Raw genomic sequence first — 23,482 nt, forward strand, 5'->3', positions numbered from 1 at the left:
ACAGAGATGTCTCCCTTTAAAATCTGTTGTGGTAAGAGTCACGGGAGTCACGGGAGGGGGAAAAAAAAAAAAAAATGGAAGATGGAAATAATTTGTTTGGCATTTCACACTTTTTTCAGATAAAACATCCATGTTTTTCAAATACTTGAAACCTTTAAATGTAAAATGTCACCACGTCCAGGGTCCTACAGCTCTACAGCATCCAGCCTCATTGTCCTCAGCACATGTGTTTCTCTCCCAGAACTTCTCAGGATTATTGGACCTGCTTGTGTACTGTCATACATAAGCAATGCCCGCTGTGGCTACTGCATGTCTGTACTAAGCAGTATCTTTCTGAGATAGAATTAATAAACAGGCATAAAGGACAAACCCCATTTTCAAATAGCAAGATGTGAGGACACTAGCATCTTTGGAGAGCTGTGGTAATCTGGCGTAGACAACTAGTACTCGGTCATTGCTCTAGGTCTGACACAATGCTTGCTGAATTTGTTGTATGGACCAGGATTAATCCCCTGATGATCCTTGTGCAGGGCCTCGCGTTGGCTCGTAGCATCAGGGACAGTGAAAGAGGCGGCCGTGCTCAGATTGGCATCATTGACAACGAGAAAGACTCCCCAGACCTCCTAAAGATCATGAAGATGGTGCTGGGGGAGAGGCGTGGGGAGCTCCGAGATGCCATCCCGGACACGAAAGCAGATGAATTGCAGAAAGCAAATGTCAGGCTCTACCAGTAAGTCTGGGGCTGGGCCTCCAAACCCCATCCCTTGCCACAGCAGGCACTGTGCAGCCTGACCCTACTCATTAACTCTGTCTTTCAGTGTCTACGAGAAGGACAATGACCTGGTGGTACAGGAGATAGCCACTCGGCCCCTGACACAGGACCTGCTCCAGCACGAGGTGAAAGACATCAGCCTTTATAGCAATAAAAAGGAGGCTGTGGTTCTCTTTATTTTCAGCTGAGCACCTGTTTCTATAGAATAACTCATTTCCTGGAAATTATCAGCCCTTCTGTCCTTCCAGATTAACAGTGTCCTTCCCAAACAAGACAGCTTAGCCTTTACCTACAGCTTTAGTGGCCAGAGGCAGGCAGTGAAGCAGGTTGAAGCTTCTCTAACAAGAGATGGCAAACCCACCCTGTCATCCAAGGACAGTGTTACCTTGGCAATCGTTATAAAAGGAGAGTCAAAGCTGGAGGCCAGGAATAAATTCCAGATGGAAACAAGGCTTCTTAATATCTGATGTTCTGCTGCAACTCTCCATCTGCAGCATTCAGAGCAAATTAACACTGTGTTCAAAAAATCATGAATTTAGATATATTTTCATGCTGTAGCAAGTGACTAGTCTAAATGACATTCCGCCAGCCTGAAAAACAAGAAGCCTTTGGTCTCACAGTGGGTTGTCACTTTGGACCACCAGCTCTCTGCAGAGGAGGCAGGCTGCCTGGCAGCCATCTCAACCTGCTGGGGTTCAGGATCCTGATGCAACACTTTTAGCTTCATACTGGGGACATGTAATAGTCATGAAGAAGAGGTCTAGGGTTGATGGTACTTGTTAGCCCAATTTTGAACCAGTAAATCCATCCTGTGTTGCCTCTACTAATTGTTTACCAACATTAAAACTCTGGAAGGTGATGAAATAAGCTAGAGCTACATCTAATCTAGGTCTTCAGGAAGAATCCAACTTGGGTAGGCTACAAATGAGGATCTTTGCCTGATGAGATCTTTTTACATATATTTTTTGGTTTCTTCTCAGGACTGCTACATTTTAGACCAAGGTGGCTATAAGATTTATGTCTGGAGAGGAAAAGCCTCCAACCAGGAAGAGAAAAAAGCAGCCTTCACTCGAGCTGTGGTGAGTAGTGCAAACAATGTCGCGGGAGGTTAACTAAGCACTAATCTAGATCTGACCACTAATTACAATTAAAAATAGGTCTTGAGGAGCTGGCCTGGGTAATAACAGAGAAAGAACTTCTAAGGGAGGTGCGATGACATAATGTAAAATGGTTATTCAGCAAATCTCACTAAGGGCTGTCACTGAGAGTACAAAGAAATTGGTTAAGGACAAGAAAATGTAAAAGAATAAATGCCATGTTACACAGTAACTGGTAGACTTGTGGAATTTGTTGCTTCAAGAAATGGTGCAGGCAGAGAGGATCAGCAGGGCTGAAAAGGGATTAGGTCAATTCATGGTCAACGGGCCCATAAACAGATATTGAAGGGGGAGGCTCTTATAGCCTCTGTAACATCCATGACCCCATATTGTGAATATTAGGGAGAACGAAGGGATCACATTGCAGATAGCTACAAGGCTCACATGTTTTAGCTGAACAACATCTCTTACTGTCACTGTCCAAGGCAGCACAGATCACTGCTCTGAACCAGAAAGGCACATCTTGTGTCCCCAACCAAGTGTAATACTACTGAGAAAGTCAGTGGGGAGTTGAATTTCTTGGGCTCTCTGAAAAAACACACCTGATATTAAGTGCTATAGTTCTCAATCCCAAGACCATTACAGGCAACAAATATTTTTCAGAGTGTCAATGGGCCCATGTGAATTCGAAGCCAGCACAGGGCTCTTCCACTTGATAAAAAGAGATCTGTTATTAACCGTTACTAACTTGAATTAGTCAAGCTGCTGAAAAACCATGGTTCCTGTTAAGGTAGAGCACTCCAGCATAGCACACAGGTGCCTATGCTACTCCTTCATATAAGTTGCCACGCAGTCGTTTTCTGGCAGAACATGCCTCAACACTTCCATTCAGACAAAGTTAGCCTCATGGGAGCCTGAGTGTGTAAGGCATTTGGTGGTTTTGCATGGTAGTTGGCAGATGGAAATGAAGTCTACAAGGGAACTTAATTCTAATTCATCTATTGACTTACGTGAAGATCATAAATGGGCTCATTTTCAGTGAGATCTTACTTGGAGATACTGAACCTCAATGGCCCCACCTTCAGTGAGATCCTACCTGAGATACCCAACTTCAATAACAATTACTCCTATTGTCCCAGGGAAGAAAAGCTTAGATGAACTTTGACTTAAAACTTATCTCACAATCCTCTGTGCTCCTTTCAAAAGCTTAACCCAGATGCTTTTTATAGGCAATCAGCTCTGCAAATTCTGGCCCTGAGCTACAAATGTAGAACAACAGATATCTCTTACTTTCAGCGTGGCAGGTGGGAGGGATGGGAAGACCATCTGCTCTGCTTTTCCCTGGGGGTAGTATGTGGCTGCGGTATTTACAGCAGAAGATGAATGCTCAGAAAGCCCACGTTCAGGCTCCTTCCCTGAAACATGGCTGTCAGCATTGTACCTCCAGGTCATCCTGGAGTCTGCCAAGATAAACATGAGAGCAGTTCTCAAAAACCAAGCAATGACTTTGACATTGTGGCAGAAAACAAATAATTTTCGTCCTTAGCACATTGTATCAAGCACCTCTGTTGAAGCACTCTTTTAACTCAATTTCAAATAAATAATATCTTTTCAGGAAAATTAAATAAATAAATAAATAAATAAATAACATATTTATGAGAGTTTTACCCCCTTCAGAATATGTGTCACATTCTGGGGTATGTAACTGCCTCCATCCCTTCATTATCTTGGCATACATGTCCTCTATCATGCTAAAGGGAGGACAGGATCCCTGTTTCAGAGAGGGTCTTTTTGGCACAAAAGTAAGTTGAACTAGGCTCTCAGGTCATGGGCACATGCCATCACTGTTCTCTCCCCTTCCACTCATGGATCTATGACCAGAAGGTCTCCAGAGCTGAATGAGACAGAAGGAGGCTGTGCATTAGACCTATTGAGTTAGATTTTCTTCAGGACTTAAATGCCATGCAGAAATTAAGTTTAGGATGTGATCCAGCTGGACGTCCTCTAAATTTGTAGACATCTGCATAAGTCCGAATGCAAGTGTCTTCATCTTGGAGTGAATCCTGCCCTTGGTTATACTTCTGTGTTCAGCTGCAGCTGGAAGTTTGCTTTTGGGGCTGGTTTAGGCCACTTCTTCTTCCCATGTCCATGAGAACTGTGGTGTGTCCCCACTAATGCCCCTTTTCTACCCTGTTAGGGTTTTATCCAGGCCAAAGGCTACTCTCCTTCTACCAACATTGAAGTGATCAACGATGGTGCAGAGTCAGCCATGTTCAAACAGCTCTTCCAGAAGTGGACAGAAAAGGATGAAACACTAGGACTGGGAAAAATCTATACTGTTGGTAAAACTGGTGAGTATGTTTTCAGAGCCATGTCTTACCCTACGTTTGACTTTGCTACCTGTGATAAGCCACAGCTGAGGAAACATCACTCACATTAACTGTTCCCTGTCCTCAGCTCTTTGAAAATCCAGTGCACATTCTTCTCATGTTCTGTATTTTCCACCTTCTTCAGTAGAAACAATGATTCAGCAATTGAACAATGTTCAAAACTGCTGGGGCTTTTTGCATAAATCAAACTGCCACTTATTCCAAATGTGAATGCTGGCAGAAGATCAATCTCATCTGAAAAAAAAAAAATGTGTGCAGAAAATTCACACTTGTAGAACTTCTTAATTTTCTTTAGAGAGGGCTAATGATGAACCTGCTAAGGAAGTGTTGAACAACATTCTGCTTTCATATACACTGGCATCCACCCAAGCCCCTCCTGACGTCAATGGAATTATTCTGTATTTACACCAGTGTAAATGGTGCCCCCATTTATCATGCTGCTGAAGTGAATATTGCAAGGCATTAACCCCAAAGAGTAAACATTGAAGAGGGAGATCTTCCTGACAGAGAGAAGTGACAGAGATGCTGAATGTCTCCATCAGTAATATCTTCAGAGATGCAAATACCCTTCTTCTGCAAGTTCTCTCTCCCTGCTGTCCATAAATACTCTCTTTATCATGAGCTGAAAAACTGTAGGCATTCTAGTTCTAAAAGCAGCATTCAAAAAATGAGGGAAATATGTATAGATTTGGAAAACAATTATGAATTTTTGGTCATGAGATAACTTCTATTTTTATCTGCCAATCATCACAACTTTCCAGTAAAGTGCTATATGGGCAGTTGCCAGCCTGTAACAGATCAACGGTGGAGTGTGTGAGCTCTTGTATAACCCGAAATCAACATTTGCCTACTGCTGACCAAGTTTTTCTTACATGCATAATGATTGTGTGTGTGTGTGTGTGTGTGTGTGCACGAAGGTGATGCATAGGGTTTGTATGTTATTGTGCATTCACTGGGTTCTTGCCTTTATTCTGCTGGTACATGCAGCCAAGGTGGAGCAAGTGAAGTTTGACACGACTCAGCTCCATGCCAGACCAGAGCTAGCTGCTGAGCAGAGAATGGTGGATGATGCGTCTGGGGACATTGAGGTGAGAGAGCTCCTTTGACTGACAGAGAATGCAATTACCAAAGTGTTTCCAAACTTCTCTGCCTTTTCATACAGCAGCTGTATGAGCTGTGCCCACCTGTCCTCCCCAAAGTAGCATGGTTGTGGCCAGAGCAATCTGCTTACAAACTCCAACCAAGCAGCAGTTACCTCTAGGGCATTTCTCCTCCAGCTCATGTCCACCAGAGAAAAGCAGCCACCAAGCTGAACCCTCTCCTGCCATGTGCACAGGGCACGAGCCTGAATCAGGAGCAGCTCCCTTCTCACACTGTCCCCGAGCTCAGTCTATATTACATGTGTCAGTGCAGAGCAGAGACCACTCTCCTTTTCCTGTGGCTTCCCATGGAAGACAGAATCGGTTGAGAGATGGGCCATGGGTCTGAGAAGCTGCATCTCCACCTCCTTGAGATCCACTGACTGTTCAGTTATGGCACATATATTATGACAGTCACTAGATAGACGTGACTTTGCCAGCAAGCACTTTAATCAAGCTGGGGGTTGTCTTTCCAGATAAAGACCTGAACTTCAGTGGTCTTTTGGCAAAGGGGCTGTTCTGTCTTCACGTTGACTACACTGCTGCTCACTAACATGTTTCTCACACTAGGTGTGGAGAATTGAGGACCTGCAGATGCAGCCGGTGAATCCCAAGACATACGGGCAGTTTTATGGAGGTGATTGCTACCTGGTCCTGTACACCTACCTCAGATCAGGCCGGCCTCACTATGTCCTGTACATGTGGCAGGTAGGTCAAACTGAAACAGAAGGGACTGTGCTGTGTCTGCTAGAAGCCTGAAACTCAAAGGAAGAGTTGCACACAAAAATCCTAAGTAAAACATCCAGAAGAACTCACGTGTCCTTTGCTCATCAGTTGTCCACTAGGAATCATCCCAAGCTCTGCTTTGTAGGCTGCATGGACACTGAGCCCAAGCTAGCATCAGGCAGAGAGCCAGCAATGCCATAGAGAAGTGGTGAAGGGTTATAGGACTCACAATGCTGAGGTTAAATCTTGTGGTCTTTCAGATTGTCCTTTAAGGCCTCAGCTCCTAGGGTCTACTGAGTATATGAATACCAATAGCTCTGCTCGTTAAATTATAATTTCCTCTCCTGGATTGCATGCTTTTCTCTAAAGCTTTGAAAATGTGATCCTAAAGGCTTCAAAAGAATGAAATAAATGACATGTAAAAATCAAGTCATTTTTAACTTTCATTTTATTGTACACAGGGCTTTGGATTGGCAAGATGTTACACTTTTCAGAGCTTTACACCTTTCCCCTCATCATGTTGCATGTTGCATCTTCTTCCCTAGGGTCGCCATGCTTCTGTGGATGAAATCACTGCCTGTGCCCTCAATGCCATTGAGCTGGACAAAAAGCACGGGGACGAAGCTGTGCAAGTGCGCGTGACTATGGGCAAGGAGCCAGCACACTTCCTGGCAATCTTCAAGGGCAAGCTGATCATTTACGAGGTAACGTGGCTTCATGTGCATGGTCAATGGAAGGTGAAAGTGATGGATTGGCAGTGACAATGGAAATAGTCCAGAAAAATGGGCTGGTATTCAGGAAGAGATCCTGCCAGGTCCGTATGGGCTGGCATGGGAAAGTGGTGGAATATTTTTAGCTCTTCCTTTGTGGGTGCAAATAGAGCCATCGTTGCTGTAATGTGTTTTCAACCCCCTCCCCTTCAGCCTACAGTTGGGTAACTGAGACACAGAGGGGCTGATTTCCATTTCCACAGCACTGAAGCAGACTCTAGTGTGGTAGGAACACTGGAACATCACAGGACCTGAGTTTTCCACACTAACTTCCCAAGTTAGTGAGTAGGCTCAACACCACATGAGAAAAGGGGAACAATCCTGGACTGGCTTGGACTCAGCTGTCCACCCCTGAGCTCCAGTGTTAATGCGTTAATGTTCTTTCTTTCCAACTCTATACCAAAATATTTTGCAGTTACAATAGGATGATAGTATCATAAATTACAGGTAACATAATCCTTCAGGGCCTGCCTCCAGAGGAGTTCCTCCAAAACACCCAGCAAGCAGTTAACATAGTTTGAATTTTCCCTGCCTGAATTACACCACATTAACTTCTAACTCACTTTCCTTTGGGTGACAACATCTCTGGTAGAGACACTGCAAATGGCTGGGAAAGAGGGGGCTTGCCCTCAGCTCTCTGTGTTGGCTTAAAGCATATGATCACACACCACACACCACAGCATATGATCAGAAGAGCACAGCTGGAAATCTGAGTCCAGCTGCCCTGCCCAGTTTACATGGCAAGTGCTTTGTGGACTCTAAGATCTGCTGAGCATCTTGATGGGAGCTGGTCAAGATGCAGAATAGCCAGGGAGCAATGTGGAAGTTACAACATGTGGGTTTTATTCTGGCCTGGAACCAGAAGTTATTTGGATTTCCTCACCTGCTCTATGCAGGCCCATGGTCTGTTGCTGCGTGGGGTTCTGGGAAACCAAGTCTTCTTCCCTCAAATTAGTTTTACCCTGGATTTGCACCCTCACCTCCCAACACCATCCTTCTCTCTGTTGCCTTGCAGGGTGGCACAAGCCGGGCTCAGAAAAGCACGCCCGAGCCAGTGATCCGCCTCTTCCAGGTGAGGGGCACGAGCGAGATGAACACCAAGGCCACGGAGGTGCCAGCCCGGGCCTCCTCTCTCAACTCCAACGACGTCTTCCTGCTGGCCACCAACCAAGTCTGCTACCTGTGGTGTGGGAAGGTGAGACCACCGTGATCCCAGGGGAGGCAGCCCCAGGGGGATGAAATTGCTGATGTGGGTCTTGAGTCTCCAGCCTCAACTGAGCCGTGGAGGTGTAGCCTTGGGCACAGAGCCCATTAATTTCAGCGGAAGAAGGTGAACCCAGGAGAAGGCTTTGTCTGGAGGATTAGCAGTAAGACAGCCCTCTCTCTTCAGAAGTAACACGCCTTGGGATTCATGTCATCCCATTTTACATGTTCTTACAGCTTTCACCTGAATAAATCACCCCAGGCTATAAAATTGTAAGAAACTAGCAAGATTTGGGCATGCTCATTTAACCTCTTCTAGTCTGCTTCAGGATGAGATGAGTTGCTGTGCCTCAGATGCCATTGACTGCGATGATCAGATAACTTCAATGACTAGAAATAGATTCTTAGTGACCAGGTCAGATGAGACCCTCAAAAGCATTGAAGCGTGTCTAAAACTCTCTGGAGCAGTGCAGAGATCAAGACAGTTCAGCCCCACTGATACGTTTCCCCAGTCTGTCACTAACTCATCCTCAATCTTCTGTCCTGAACCTAGGGCTGCAGCGGAGATGAGAGGGAGATGGCAAAGATGGTGGCTGACATCGTCTCCAGACGGGACAAGCACACCATTCTGGAGGGACAAGAGCCAGCAGAGTTCTGGGAGGCGCTGGGAGGCAAAGCCCCTTATGCCAGTGAAAAGAGGTAATAGTGACCGGGTGGTTCCTCTGGGCTTGGCCAGGGAACTTTAAGTAAAGGATAAGACCTTTGCAGGAAGGTGGGTAAGCACTTTGATTCCATATCCTCATCAAAGAGAGCACTAGATCAGAATATTCCCAAAAGCTTGGTTTCACACAATCAGAAATTGCACCAAGATGGCTCTTGTCTTGGTTTTGGGTATTGGGTTGGATGGATTTCCCCACAGTAAACCCATCTCGTGTTTTGTCATAAGAGTTACATGACCCACATCCTCCATTTCCAGCCATTACTGGCCTTATGGGCAGCCCCAGAAATTCACGAAACTGAACTGGCATTTGAACAACCTGGAAATCTCCAGCCCTCAGAGCTGGAGACATGCTCCTTTGCAACCAAGTGATCTTATGTGGCTTTCACCTGGCAGCAGGCTCTTCTCCACAAGGAGGGTTCTTCTGCCTTTGCCTTTGGGTGGAAAAAGTTACCTTTAACATAGTAAAAATGGTCCAAATAGCTTGTACAAACTGACGTCGCTGAATTTCAGGCCCTCTGACAAGTGCTGCCATGTTTCCATTTCACCCTGCATGGTCATGACTAGTAGTGGCAGGGGGCCCGGTGCTAAACTATAGGGTTTTCATCTCAATTTTTCTTTCCCTGTCATGCATGAGGAAGGTTTCAAGAGCAGATCACACACTACCAGCCTCGCCTCTTTGAGTGCTCCAACCAGACAGGGCGGTTCATCATGACAGAAGTGGTGGGCTTCTGCCAGGAAGACTTGGACGAAGACGATGTCATGCTGCTAGATACTTGGGAAGAGGTCAGTACAGACTCCCCTACCCTCCAGACACATTTTCAAACAGGTTATGGCTTAATTCATATGTGTCTGTCATTCACCATGAAAATGAGGGCCATATGTCTTCTGCCCTGTCTCTAAACCCTTCCTGATACCTGGTCAGGCAAGCAGGCAAGTGTCTAATTCTTCTCACCTAGGTAAAAACACTTCAGTGAGGCTCTGTTGTTAGCCTGTCTGAAAAGTGGGAAACTGAGGCACAGAAAGCAAAGCACTTTGGCCAAGGTTGCTTAGTGTGTACACTCAGTGTGAGGAATGTAGTTCCTCCTAATCAGGATGGTTTCAGACACAATCTAAAGACAGACAATAGTTTTTCCTCCTTCCCTCTCTACTCCTAGACTAGATGTTTTCAAAGCAGACCAAAAGCAATCAGCTCCCATGTTCCTGGAGAGCAAAGGGCATACCTGAGCTTAGTACTAATAGACCTGAAACAGGGGCTCAGACTTTGGCTTCCTTTTCTCCCTATTTTCTGAAATATTTATGCTTTGTGCCTGTCTCAGAAGCAAAATCCTTCTTGGTTGGGAGTAAATCTGAGATAAAAATCCCAGGTGGTTATTGGGAAACAACAGTTGCAGTCTTATCTCCACTTCACTTGTCAGGGGAGAACAAAGAGCTGTGTCTGCACAGGTCCTTACTGCTCACTGGTCTTCAATGCCTTCTCTCATTCCAGATTTTCCTTTGGGTTGGCAAAGCCTCCAACACATATGAGAGGAATGAGGCAATTGCCTCAGCCAAGGAGTATCTCAAGACCCATCCAGCGGGGAGAGACTTGGCAACTCCAATAATACTGGTGAAGCAGGGTTGTGAACCCCTCAACTTCACAGGATGGTTCAACGCTTGGGACCCCTACAAATGGAGTGTAAGTTGCTGGGGTGTGAGGAGCAAACCCTCCCTATGACTTTTCCCTCAGCAGCTTCTGTTCCCTCATCAGCAAAAAGTACCTGTTTGGTGCAATGGGCTTCTGCAAATATAAGTAAATGTGCTTTAACTCACACCTGGTTTGTGTACAGCATGGTTGGATGGAGGAAGGAGCGATGCACTCATCCATCCAGACCATGCACCAGCTGGTCCAGCCTGCCTTGGGGGTGCAGCATAGAATTTATTGGGAATAAAGGGCAACCCTGGAGGAGCTTCGGTGGTTAACAGACCTGGAATAGCTCATGAGGAAGCAAGCTTGCCAGGCTGCACCCAAATTCCTGCCACCCGATGGCACCTGTGTGCACAGTTTAGGAAAGGAAAAGCATTAGGATGATGAGCAGCTGGGAAAAGCTGAGCTCCCAGGTGGTGTTCCCCTGGACCCTTCTGCAGTGGGCTGCCACTGATTGTCCCTTCTTCCTCCTGTATTTTTTACAAAAATCATTGTTCAACCTATTCACAAGCAGTCTCATCTTCTGGTAAATAAATCTGTAAATAAATCCCACACTGGAGCCTGAGGGAGGACAACCAGGGTGGTGGGTGAAAATACCCAGGGGACTTCACACCGCAGGAAATCTCATACAGAGAGATTTTTCTCCTGTAGCTGAATTTGCATCATATTTATTTGCAGTCTCTAAGGTGGTAGGAAATCATTCTTAAAAGCTGTATTTGGACAGATAAGACAGCATCTCCCAGAGCACTGACCCTTAAAACAACGTTGATGCTTAGAACACAGTTCAAAACTTGATTTTTCTGAGGAACTGCTGAAAAATAAGGATACAACTTATAAAATACATACATCTAAACGTATCCCCTATATGCAGTTTTAACAACAACAGACAAGCCATTCAAACTGCTAACATCCCAGAAACATCTGGTGTTTGTGTTCCTTGCTCAGTTTTGGGCCTAAATGTGTTTGTTCTGCAGTCCCTGTGTTTATGTTGTTTGTTCTTATTGGGGATCTTTGCTGGATGGTGCTGCTAAGAACTGACATCTCCTGGCTGTTTAGGAAAACACAGCCATCAGCTTGCCAGTGTATCTAGTACATTCCTTTTGTAGGAGCTAAAAGGTACCTGGTCACACATGGCACTAAAATGTCTGGGACTGAGGCTTTCAAAAATCTGTGGCTAAGTGAAACAGTGAAGTGAAAAAAAAAAAAAAAAGAAAAAAAAAAGAATAACATCTTATTCCAAATTTGCAAGATTAAAATTGCAAGATTAGTTTAAAATTTAGAAGATATCAATCTAGCAGTAAATATGATTTCTCTTTATCTGCCTTCTGTTCTCTGAAGTCTTTACATTTTATGTGTTCACCTGTTAGTTTATAACTGCAGAGGCAAAAGTTCATCTGTTTTTTGTTTTCAAGTGGCAGCTCAGACTCTGGCTCAGTCTCCTGGTTCCAGGAGCCGTGAGTTAAAGGAGACATTGCTGCCACCCCAGTGAGCACCACTGGGCTTTAAAATTCATACGATCTCCTGACCCTGTTAGGGGACAGGAGCATGTGCTAATTAAAGGTGGCCCATGCTTCTAACAACTCTCTTTACCTTTAGGATGGCAAGTCCTATGAGGAGATGAAGAACAGCTTAGGAGACATGTCGGCCATATCTGAGATTACAGTGGTGAGTGGCTTCGAGGTGGTATGGGTGGGAAACACCTGGGTTTAAACACCACCATGTCCCCCAGCGTACCATAGAATCTCAGAACCACAGAATCATTAAGGTTGGAAAAGCCCTCCAAGATCATCTGGTCCAACCATCCCCCTGCCACCAATGTCACCACTAAGCCATGTCCCCAAGCACCACGTCCAACCTCTCCTTGAACACCCCCAGGGACGGGGACTCCACCACCTCCCTGGGCAACCCGTCCCAGTGCCTGACTGCTCTTTCTGAGCAGAAATGTCTCCTCATTTCCAACCTGAACTTCCCCTGGCGCAACTTGAGGCAATTCCCTCTGATTCTATCACTAGTTACCTGTGAGAAGAGGCTGAATCCCAGTTCACCACAACTAACTGCTTGAAGAAGCAGCTGTAATGACCAGAACAGATGTGGGGACCTCAAGCTGTCAGGATCAGAGCCATGCTCCTCAGTGAGAAGCAGAGGGAGTCGTGGTTAATAACCCATAAATACACCCAGATCTCCTAGGCCTTTTCCAGTCCTGTACAGAGGCACCTGAGGGCAGGAGACTGGTCAGCTGCTTTCTAAACTACATGTGCAAATGGAAGTGTGCACAGCTAAAAGAGCGTGAAATTAAGATCTGCATGATCAGTTTGCAGTGCTGTGGCCCCAAGACCCCAGAAATGGGGTCCCTGGTCAAGAAGGGCACAGCCCAGTGGGATATCCTGCAGAGAGAGCACAAGGTCCCATCAATCCCAAAAACTATTGTCACATGGGATCGGTTCTGCTCTGGACAGGAGCAGGAGGAAGGTTGGAAGGATGTGGTAGGGGCTTTGAACAAGGAGAGATGGCAGCACAGCAAAGGGGCCACATAATTTAGAAGTTTCAGACATGATAGATATCTAATCTTACTGTCTGTACTCCCATGTGCATCCTCTCTCTGCCATTATCTTTTGAAAAATGAGACTACTTGAATTGTCTTCAGTTATTTCTAAGGGCTCTCAACAGGGCTGTGCTTTTAACAGTCCTAACATCTTGATGTAATGTTGATGGAAGTACTGGCCTGATGTTTTAGTGTCGACTTTCTCCTTGATGCTTTGGCTCTCCAGAGCAACAGATGTTCTGTGCCAGGAACAGTCCCTTCAACCCCGACAGAAAGAAAGACTCACGGATAACCCCCAAGTTGCCTTGCTTCTCTTGACATCTTTTCCTCCATTTGGCAGGACCTTAACAACATCAGCCTGAGCAAGAAAACCCTCAGCATGACCAACTTGGCTGTTTCAAGTACAGCGAGTGCTTCCCCCGAGTACAAATCCCACTTCAACCATGCTGACAGCAGCAGCTACACCAACAGCAGCAGCTACACCAACAGCAGCCCTTCCCCAATGCCCAATGGCGAAGGAATCTACTCCCGGGAGGTGCTGATGAACAAGACCGTGGATGAACTTCCAGAAGGAGTGGATCCCACTAAAAAAGAGGTGACAGCACTGCTGGTTTGATGTCTTTGTAGCTCAACCTGGAACTTAGTTGCAGGCTAAGAGCACGGGCACCTTGGGCTATTAGATCCTACTTGAGGCTCAAGGAGATGACAGCTAGACACGGAGCTCTATTGAAAAAGCAGGAGTTTGATGTGAGAGGAAACTGTGGTAGTTTTACTGTAGTTGAAATATTCCTCTTTTTTTTATGGAAGAAAAGTGAATTTTAAATAGTTAATTAAAACAATATGTTCTAAAGGCCACTTAGAATGAAACCAGGAGGTGTGTTTTGCCTGGGCTGTAGGTTTTTATTTGCATTTTAAACTCCTTCCAGAAGGGATCTTGGTATTTTTTGGTTTTGTTTGTTGTCAGAAAGCTTACATTTCAGCAAAACCCACTGAGAAGGGCAGGGAGGAGCACCATATTTCAGCCCCATGCTTTTGCCAACATCTGTAGTTGAGTGCAAGCAAGCTGGTGGGATGGACACAAGGGAATGCTTCCCTCTGTTCTCTACAACCCATGTTTGATGAGTTCCTTGCCCCAGCAGACCTTCAGGCAAAGACCAATGTCACAGCCAGATTTACATCTGGCCAGAGAGCTGTAGGGCCAGCAGCTCTGCCCTGCAGCAATGCCCATGTGCTAACGGCTGTATTTCAGCTGGGCTGTACAAGAGTCCTTTCTTTTACTCGAAATGCTGGAGAAAACTCAACTTCCATGTCCCACAGGGTCTTCCTGAGACCACTGTCTGAGTCCCTGTCTTTCCAGCAATAGGAGTGAGCACTTCTAGTGGAAGATTCAGGGGGCAATTAAGCCAGGGGAAGATGCTTTCATGGTGAATCACTGCCCGAGAAAGCACTCAAAAGTCAGGCCAGCAGAGTTTCTCTGAATCAGCATTAATTGTCCTGGCCTCAGCATGATCAGCAGGGACCAAATTCCAACCAGAGCAAGCTAAGTGTCAAAACCAGGGCATCCCTTTGGGCTGGTGGGCTTTTATTCCCCTGGTGCTCTGGGCAGCGGGATGAGAAACAGTTGCTGGGACGTTCCATTTGCCAACACGAGGACAGACAGCAGGACACGAGCTGCTTGCCTGGACTCAGGGGATGGCACGGTGAGGAAGGGGCACAGCTGGTGGAGGTGTCCCAGCCTTTGCAAAAGCCTGTGCTGACCTCTCCTTGTTCTCTCGCCCTGCTGCAGTACTATCTCTCCGATGCTGATTTCCATGATATCTTCGGGAAGTCCAAACACGAGTTCTACCAGATGCCCAAATGGAAGCAGCAGAATGAGAAGAAGCAGTGTGGACTCTTCTGAGCCTGCAGGGGCCACCCAGCATCCAGTGACTCTGGGACCAACCCTTGCTCTCTTAGGAGCTGCAGGGAGGACGTACAGACATTTGCTCAACGAACCCAACCCAACATCTTAATCAGGCCAAGCTCCAACGCAGTTATTCCAGCAGCCACTGTTCAGGGGATGGCTCCTTTTTCCCTGCAAGTCCCCAAAACAAGGAGACAAAACCTTTCACAGAATGGCTTTGCAGGATGTTTTTGCCCCTTTTGGACACTTTATTGCTAATAGCCATGAAGACAAGTGTGTGTCACAGCTGTGTTGTAGCCTCTTCTTTTCCTCTCCCTTTTGCAATTTGCCACATCCACAAGGCCGTGATCTTCCTTCGTTTGGAGCACTTTAAATTTAGGCGAGACAAGGGCCACTTGTAGCTGTTATATAAATTCTGGATGGGAAGAGAAGGGCAAAGCCCTAGGGAGAGAGCCTTGGGGTCAGGAAAAGGCAGTGGAGTGGCCAGATGTGTGATGGGGCAGCCCATGGAGTGCAACTGGCCAGGTCGGCCTCTTCTCACCCTGCAGAAAAGCTCCTCGTCATAAGCCAGCAAGGATCAATTATAGACTAACATGCATAGCCTAATGCAAGGAAAACATAAAAAATGGGTTGGGAAAAAATACATATTTAGAGCATATTTATTAGCTAATCTATTTCAAGAAGATGATGAGATTAAAGGCTAGATGCAGCTGTTGATTTTGACTGCCCAAGAAGACTGATTTATTTTTTTTTTTTCCATTCAGACAACACCTCTGGTCCCACTCAGAGCAGGACTGGGGGCAGGTGAGTCTGAGTCCACCTCCCCACAGACCAGAGCCTTGGCAAAGCCAGGAGGGTTTGGGGTATGAGCTCAATCTGATTGGAGGGGTCAGGGGGAAAAGTGAGTGATCAGTGATGAAGGGATGCAACTATATAGGAAAGGAGGAAAAACATATGTTTAAAAACCCCAAAGATGTGGTTTTAAAGCTTTACTCTATTTCCAGCCTGATGGGTGATTCCAAATAAACAGCCAACAGCAGCACTGTAAGAGTCTTTGGTCGGTGTGTGGGGTAGGACGGTGGTGGAGAAAAGCTCTGCAGGGCCTTCAAACACCTGGTCTTTGATGGAATTTGGGATCTTCCTTGGGAAGGAGAGTCCTAAACACCACAGTCTGGTCCATTTGTCTCCCCAGCCCATGCACTCTGCTCCTGAAAGCCCCATTCCCCACGTTGTTCAGCAGGTGGCTTGATTGCCTGGCCCTGCTGTAGGGATGTGGGGTTGGAGCTGAGGAGTTGCCAATGTGTTGGTTGAGGAGCAGATGGCTCTCCTGCAGTACCCAGGAGGTCTGGAGGCACGGACCTACTGGCAGTGGGTTCTTCTGGGCAGATCTTTGCATTTACAAATTGGTGGTTACTTCATATAAGCCACAACCACATGTGGCTTATATGAAGTAACCTTCATGCTCCTGCACCACTTCGTCTCATTTCTGCTTGAGGGTCCAGCCCCAGACCTACAGAAACACCCATGAAGAGTAAGGTGAGAGTCGAGCAGAGACGCAGATTGGCTGAATTGCTGGTGTGACTGCTCCTGTTGTGTTCACACTGGATATAATCAGTGCACATTATCCCTCTTCCAACACTACTACCACAGCTGGAAGCTGCAATCTACGTACAATATTTATTTTGCCCCGCTGCAGCATGCTCGTGCCAGCTCCCAAATTAACAAATTGCGTGTGCTACTTCATAAAATGCAGCGATTCCACCCATCAGCCCTGACGGGGGGCCTAATCAGCATCATGCAATCAACGGAGAGCAGTGGCAACCCTATCAGGTAAGGGAGATGAAGCTGGTTTGCTACGTGTTGCTTTCATTCGTGCTACCGTGATGCTCACCAGCAACTGGGAACAGAGCAGTCCTACCAGGACTCGGAAACCAGCAGGGTTATTTATTATTATTTTTTATATTATTGTTTTACAAATAATAGATCTCCAATATTTAGGCCTGCTGGAAACTGCTGCTGCTCTCCTCTTCTCATGGGGAGAGTTGGTTTTACTCTCTGCCTCTGTTTTATGAAGGAAAGGGCAGTTTCTCACCCACATCCTCCCTTTCATGCCACTTTTTGCTTTTGCTGCAGCATCTGGTGGGTCGTGGCCCACATCTGCTGCTCTTCTCCTGCCCCCTCTACCTATCCCATTTCCCTGACCTCTGTACCTATCCCACAAGGGATGTTGCCTTCCCACAGATCTTGCCTACCTTCACAACAGGCAGCGGCAGCCTTGGCTTCTCCATGTAGTCCATCTAAACCCACCCTGACCATGGATGGAAGGTGAGGTCCTGCCCATCTCCCCCAGCTCTCATCTCTCCCAGATCCTTAAAACAAAATCTTCGGAGCATCCTGGGAGCCTGGGTGGACCAAACTCAGGGTGTCTCTGAGGTAGAGCTAAGGATGCTCCAACCTTGGCCTTCCAACGTGCCTCCTGGTACGATGTGCCTGTCCTAGAGGTGAGCTGAGTGAAAGCCCATGTCACTGCAGGACACCCAGCTCTGCCTCAGTGCCCTCTGCTGCTCTTAAACTCCTTCAACCGCAGGTAATTAAGTCAATTTCAGCCTTTTTGGTGTGGATATAATTCACATTTAATCTGGCAATGGTTTACAACATCACAGATAATTATAGTGAAGAGGAAAAATCAATGTGTCCAGCATTACTGCAGCATAACAAACTCCAGGTCGGACTAAAAGAAGCCCAGTTTTGCAGTGGGCCCAAGGATCACTAAATCCAAGCTATTTTAGACTCAGAAAAAGATGAAGGATTGAATGGACTGGAATTTTTGTAAACAGAAATCAACCTCTTTGGTAGAAGTCCATCCTCTCCAATGCCAGCCACGAAAAAACAAACCCCCCAAAGGACTGACAAATTCAAGAAATTAAGCAGGTCTGTCTCCAAATTCATCCGTGTTGCGTTCAGGTAAGTCAAAGAGGCAAACAGTGACGAGGAATTGGACTTTTTCAGATTATTTTTTTGTCCTTTTAATAGTCTAACGTAGCGTTAGTAACATAGCTGGAACTGGAAAACATATATTATTTTATCTCAACACTATTCACTTAACTCTGTAGTTGTGCTTGAAAAAAAACCACCTTTTGCCATAAATATTGGGTTGTTCAAAACGCTTTTTTCTGCTTGTGCTAGGTTACCTCTACAGTGCAACTGGGACTGAGCTAACATTTAAAACCATTTCTACCGCCACTTCTTGTGTTAAAAGGAGGTTTTGCTATAAAAACGCAAAGTTTTACTGCATTAAAAAAAAAAAAAAGAAAAAAGCCCTACTGTCAGTTCAGTGTATTTCCACTGTCATCGGCAAAAGACATTCTCTGAGGTCCCTTTGAGTGGATTTCACTTTGGGTTAGAGGGAAATCTGCCGCTCGGCAGCTTCTTTCTCCTTCACAGGGTAAAAGCCAGGCTTTGAATGCAAAGCGACCTGGCTGGGAGCCAGGCACGCAGGCAGAGTAGTGTTCATGTATTTTTTATTATAATACAAAAGAAAAGTCAAGTTATATAACGTGGCCCTTTGTAGTGCAGCTTTCTTTTTAATCTGTAACAGACAAGAGGAGAATTGTGTCCTCGTTTAGGACTTCAGATGGTGAAGGATGTCTGACATCTGAAGCTGCAAGAAGTCACCTGGTATCTAGCCACTGCTTTCAGTGGTAGGGTGCATTTTTCTTGCACAGATGTGGAGTGTTTTGTCCAGATGCTTGATTGGAACCCACACCAAGCGCTGTAATTTGCGAAAAAGGAGTCCCTATCCTCTTGCTAAAAGCAGAATTGAAAATCACACTAAAGTAAAGTGAACTAAAAAACACAGCTGGATTGGTTGGACAGGTACGAAAGGATTAATCTCAACAGCAGCATTAGGATGTTTCCAGCACGCAGAAAGGAGAGAGTCGATGGCTATTTCAGACCAGGGCCCTGTGGGGCACCGTGTGCTGCTCCAGAGAAGGCACTGGGGATCAGGTGGGACCCTGGCACTGGCAGCCGACACACGCTGCGTTCCTCCTAGGGCTGTAACAAGGCCCGCTGCACCCTGGAAGAGCCAAGCTGCTAATCGCAGTCCTGGATATCGATGTAGACAAAGAGGGTGGAGGAGGAGTACGGGTCGCCGTTCTTGGTCAGGAGATGAATGTGGCGGTAACCTGGAAGCACAGACACAGATGGAGAGCGGCCTTTAGTCCGGTCGGAAAAACATTTCCTAACGTTTGCCAAGACCCTGCAGGAACATTTCCCCGTCTCTGAGAGCGCTTTGCTCCCTCTGTCCCACAGAACAGCTAGGTCAGAGAGGCATGGCTTTGAGCATTGTTAACACAATGTGTCCAAGGCCCCTGGTGACAAGCGTGTCCCCTCCCAGGAGTCAGCGTGCAACAGCTGCTTGGTAAATCATTTATCATCTTGTCCAGACACCAGAGCAAGGACCTGTCCTGACCCAAAGTGTTCTGGGCTCTGGACCTCCCATGTAGGACACTGGAGATACCCAAAGGCATCAGTGGGTGTGAGGAAGAGGGCAGAGGGCCTTACCTTGCTTCAGACTAGTGAAGGGAAGCGTATACTGCCCGATGAAGTCGTTCTTGGTTGACATGTCAAAGTCCTCCACCACAAAACGGACCAGGGCAAGTGCAGGGATCTCTATGTCAAACGTAAACTCTTCTTCCCACTTTGGGTTAAAGCCTGAGCAACACAGACAAGGATGGAGATCAGAGCCGCTCGCAGACAAGGAGGAAGGTAGGAGATGCTCACGAGCAAAAATGTTGGTCAGAGATGTTTGCAAATGAGGATGGGGACCTGGCCTGACTGGGAACCTACCCTGACCCAGGTCAGAGGTCTCAGGAGATGCTGAGACTTGTTCCCAACTCTGACACTGAATCGCTGCCTGGTATTAATTAATAAATCCTTCAGTTTAGGCTGCTCACTGCAGGCCTCAGCACCACATCCCCAGAAGGCAGCAGGGGGCAGAATGGGGCTGAACCCAGCCCTGCTCCAAAGGCTCTCACTGGCTGATACATGGATAAGACATCTCGGGTTGTGTTGGACCAGCAGCAGACTTTTACAGCCCCAGACCCGGGGGAAGCGGAGAGAACTGTGCCTTTGTGTTATGACAGCTCTCTGGGGCTTTATGTCTAAAGATCTTGTGATCCAGACTCACAAAGCAAACAAAATGACAACAGCCCCATCAAATGAGAGACAAAAAGCAAGCGCAGTGCTCTCCCACTAAGTCACTGCAGGTGCTCCCTGCAGTTTCAACAAACCACTCCCCAGAAACAAACAGGAGAAGAGGACATCCTGTTTGAAACCCCACTGCCATCGGCACAGCCTGTGCGCCACGGAGGCCCCAGGACAGCAAAACATCAGCTCAAGCCTGCCGGTCCTGGAGGGTCTGTGGATGACTTGGCAGGAGGCAGTGGTCTGTCAGCTGGCCCTGAAGGTGCTATCAAAAAAGCAAAATCAAAGGCACCATATCAAAATAATTGGTTTGGGTTGTTGCAATTTATTTGGAATTTTGGGGCTACTCTCCCTTCAGCACCCCTTGAGCTCCCTTCCAGCATCTCTCCCGCCCCTCTCCAGGCAGCTGTGGGCTGGCCATGGAGATGTGCTAAGCAGCCCTGAGGAACAGGCCTGGCAGATCTAAAATGTTCCTTAGCCTCCACTCGAGACATTCTAAAAATCATTGTAGGCAAAGGAAATGACCGTGAGCTTTAGGAGCCAGGCCAGATTTACTCAAACAGGAAAGGAGGAAAAGGGAAACAATGTTAGCAGAGAGGAAAATATGCGTTGCCTTTCTAGTGCTGGGCTTTTGCTTCACGCAGAAAAGCAGTGCGTGCATGTGTCTGGGTGTACCTATGTGTCTGTCTGTCTGGAGGAGGGGGAGGTCTGATTTCTCAGACTCCTACTGCCTTGTCTTCCCATGGAAGAGAGGGCTGAACCTGCCCTCTGCTGTCTCTGCCACAGTATTCAGCCCCTGAAAGACTGGATCACTTGCCCAGACAGCGTAGACAATTTCCATCCTTTGGGATACTCAGAATCCATCTAGGCAATACAGTGAACAACGTGAGTTAACTTACGTCCTGTTTTGGACCTCCCTTCCCACCTCACTCTTTCATGAGTTTGTGGCTCTTTCAAAATAAAATCAGCCTCACCAGAGGCCTTCTCTGGGAAGATCTTGGTGGGAAATTTTGTGTCCCAGGTCAGATCCAACTGCATGGAGGTAAAGAGCACTTCCAAAGCTCTGGGTCTGCAGATTTGGCAGCCAACCTAAAAGCAATTCACCTGGCTGATGTTTTATAGGTAATTTCTATCTCCAAACACCTCAGACAGAGAAGAGATGGAAAAAACCCTGAAAGAAATGCCCCATGGGGACAGTTTGTGGGGCTAGCTGTATAACCAGGGTCACTGCACTGAACTACACCAACAGCATCTGATGGATGTGCTTAGGGTGAGCCAGCTTGGGTGCATCTGGGCAGGCCTGGCCACAGGGCAGCAGGTCTTGATGAGGAACACACTGCTACAGAAAACCAAAGAATTACTGCCCCAGGGGTCACGGCATGAAAGAAAATCCCTTACCGTTGTTTTCAATGACTCTGGTCTGCTTCTTGTTGTTATCCTGTTGGACGCCATGGATCTCAATCGTTACCTTGGGATCGACGATGGAGTTTTTGCTTTTGTTTACCTTGGGCAGCTGCTGGCCAGAGATGATCTGTGGAGGAAAGAGAGGAAAAGGTCAGAACATTGGTAGGAGAGGGGGTTCCCTGACAAACATCCTTCTCCTTCTCCAGGAGCACAGGACTTGTTGCTGGTGTTGGTCTTTCAGAGCCAACAATGTGACATTCTTCAGAGGAAGCTGTCAGGAGCTAAAGCACCTAATGAACACTGCTGCAGTGCAGCCAGCTGGTCTGGGTCAGGGAAAAGTCAGCTTCTCTCTCTCCCCAAAATGATCAGACGATACTTGGAAATAACAGCAGTGACTGTTGACTGCCTGTCTATAAAACGCCTGTGTGTTCCTGTAGGGTGAATACTGTCATTAACCTCTACTGCTGACAAATATTAAACGTGAGCGAGTCCCTGAAAGATGAAAGCCCATGCAGGACTGAAGTGGAGACACTGGCAGTGGGAAATGAGTAGGGCTGGGATAACATTGCCCACGTGGGACCAGGAGAAGGCACAACCTATACCCCCCAAAAAAAAATGGATGCTACTAAGATAAGTTTCCGACTTCTATTCTTACTTTAAGCAGAAGCTTCTTCTTTGTCCCCCATGTTCCTTCTGTGATGGATTTTGGATTGAATTTGGTTTGTTCATCTCGGAGGAATTCCGGCTTTAAGACATACCCAGAAAACCCATTGTCCTGGAACCGACCCTGGTAGACATCCATTTCTGTGCCTGCTGTCTGGAAATTTAGGGCAACTGCAACATAAACAAATAAATTCAGTCACTTTCAGATAAATCAATGAGAGTATACCAATTCTGTTCACATGAAATTACATTTCATGGACATAACCATTGACTTTTCCATGCTGCAAAGATCAGTGATAACCTCTGACCCCCAAAGCCTGCTTCCCCTGAGGATTTCTTCCATTCAGAGATGTTAGAGGCGGAAGGAGCCATGGTAGCTACCTCAGTTTTCTTCCTACCTACGACAGGATCAAAAAATGTCCTGCACTGAATTCACGTCACCTGGTTGAACAACCACATCTTTCACATAAACCCATTCATGAAGCCACAGATCATTCTCAGATTGTTTCTCTAGCTACTTAACCTCATTATAAAACCTATTTTCCAGCTCAAACACACCTATTTCCATCTGCCACCCTCAGGGACCTCTGCTGGTTACACTACAGAGCTCCTCACAGTCTGAAATCCTTATGCAGTCCAGTAGAGAAACTGTGATCAAATCACCTCTTTATTGTCCTTTGCCCAAAATAGATCAAACCTCACAGTTCTCCTAACACCAGGCAGATTTCCTGTATCCTTTCGAATTAGCCCCTATCTTTTTAAAAGCACTGATGTCAAATCTGGAAGCAGTGTCTGTGAACAGTTTCATTAATACCACAAATGGAGGGCACATAGATCCCAGAGCCTGCTCGGTACTCCCCTGATTTCCCCAAGGTGATGTTAACCTCTTTAGCCACTTCTAAAGAAGCCCAGCTTTATCCTGGGCCTTAGTCCTACATACGCTGCACCAGGTTTTCTGAATGAAAGCTACAAGATAATTCACTTAGCAGGCTGCAAGACCTTTTCATCACATCTCTGAGACATGAGAATGCCATCAGGGCTTCAGTGTCCCAGGAGCAAACTAGAGGCACTGCTTTGACTACTGGAAAGATCTCAGGCCACAGCTTGTCCCTTATGGTACGGCCCTCCTCTAGGGCTTGAGAGATCTGAGTTTGATCTGAGGTGTTCAAGGAAAGGTTGGACGTGGTGCTTGGGGACACGGCTTAGTGGTGACATTGGTGGTAGGGGGATGGTTGGAGCAGATGATCTTGGAGGGCTTTT

General features: G+C 46.6%; 2 protein-coding genes across 4 annotated transcripts in view; one reads left to right on the forward strand and one right to left on the reverse strand.

The window, feature by feature from the left end:
• VILL (villin like) overlaps nucleotides 1-15,232 on the forward strand; it is a 32,589-nt gene extending 17,357 nt beyond the window's left edge. For both annotated transcript variants that reach the window (XM_082754526.1, XM_082754525.1), the window contains 14 exons: nucleotides 531-730; nucleotides 819-897; nucleotides 1,753-1,851; nucleotides 4,067-4,220; nucleotides 5,247-5,347; nucleotides 5,969-6,106; nucleotides 6,670-6,828; nucleotides 7,910-8,089; nucleotides 8,651-8,796; nucleotides 9,457-9,601; nucleotides 10,305-10,493; nucleotides 12,099-12,167; nucleotides 13,385-13,639; nucleotides 14,831-15,232. In XM_082754526.1, coding sequence (XP_082610652.1) covers nucleotides 531-730; nucleotides 819-897; nucleotides 1,753-1,851; nucleotides 4,067-4,220; nucleotides 5,247-5,347; nucleotides 5,969-6,106; nucleotides 6,670-6,828; nucleotides 7,910-8,089; nucleotides 8,651-8,796; nucleotides 9,457-9,601; nucleotides 10,305-10,493; nucleotides 12,099-12,167; nucleotides 13,385-13,639; nucleotides 14,831-14,944 — 2,028 coding nt within the window. In that variant the 3' untranslated portion in view covers nucleotides 14,945-15,232. The remainder of the gene's footprint in view (nucleotides 1-530; nucleotides 731-818; nucleotides 898-1,752; nucleotides 1,852-4,066; nucleotides 4,221-5,246; nucleotides 5,348-5,968; nucleotides 6,107-6,669; nucleotides 6,829-7,909; nucleotides 8,090-8,650; nucleotides 8,797-9,456; nucleotides 9,602-10,304; nucleotides 10,494-12,098; nucleotides 12,168-13,384; nucleotides 13,640-14,830) is intronic.
• Nucleotides 15,233-17,121: 1,889 nt separating this feature from the next.
• PLCD1 (phospholipase C delta 1) overlaps nucleotides 17,122-23,482 on the reverse strand; it is a 52,604-nt gene continuing 46,243 nt past the window's right edge. For both annotated transcript variants that reach the window (XM_082753040.1, XM_082753039.1), the window contains exons 12-15: nucleotides 22,215-22,393; nucleotides 21,554-21,686; nucleotides 19,514-19,663; nucleotides 17,122-19,134 (exon numbers count right to left, since the gene is read on the reverse strand). In XM_082753040.1, the coding sequence (XP_082609166.1) occupies nucleotides 19,043-19,134; nucleotides 19,514-19,663; nucleotides 21,554-21,686; nucleotides 22,215-22,393 (554 nt within the window). In that variant the 3' untranslated portion in view covers nucleotides 17,122-19,042. The remainder of the gene's footprint in view (nucleotides 19,135-19,513; nucleotides 19,664-21,553; nucleotides 21,687-22,214; nucleotides 22,394-23,482) is intronic.

Source organism: Aythya marila (genome assembly GCF_965140915.1).
Source record: "Aythya marila genome assembly, chromosome: 2".
Classification (NCBI taxonomy): domain Eukaryota; kingdom Metazoa; phylum Chordata; class Aves; order Anseriformes; family Anatidae; genus Aythya; species Aythya marila.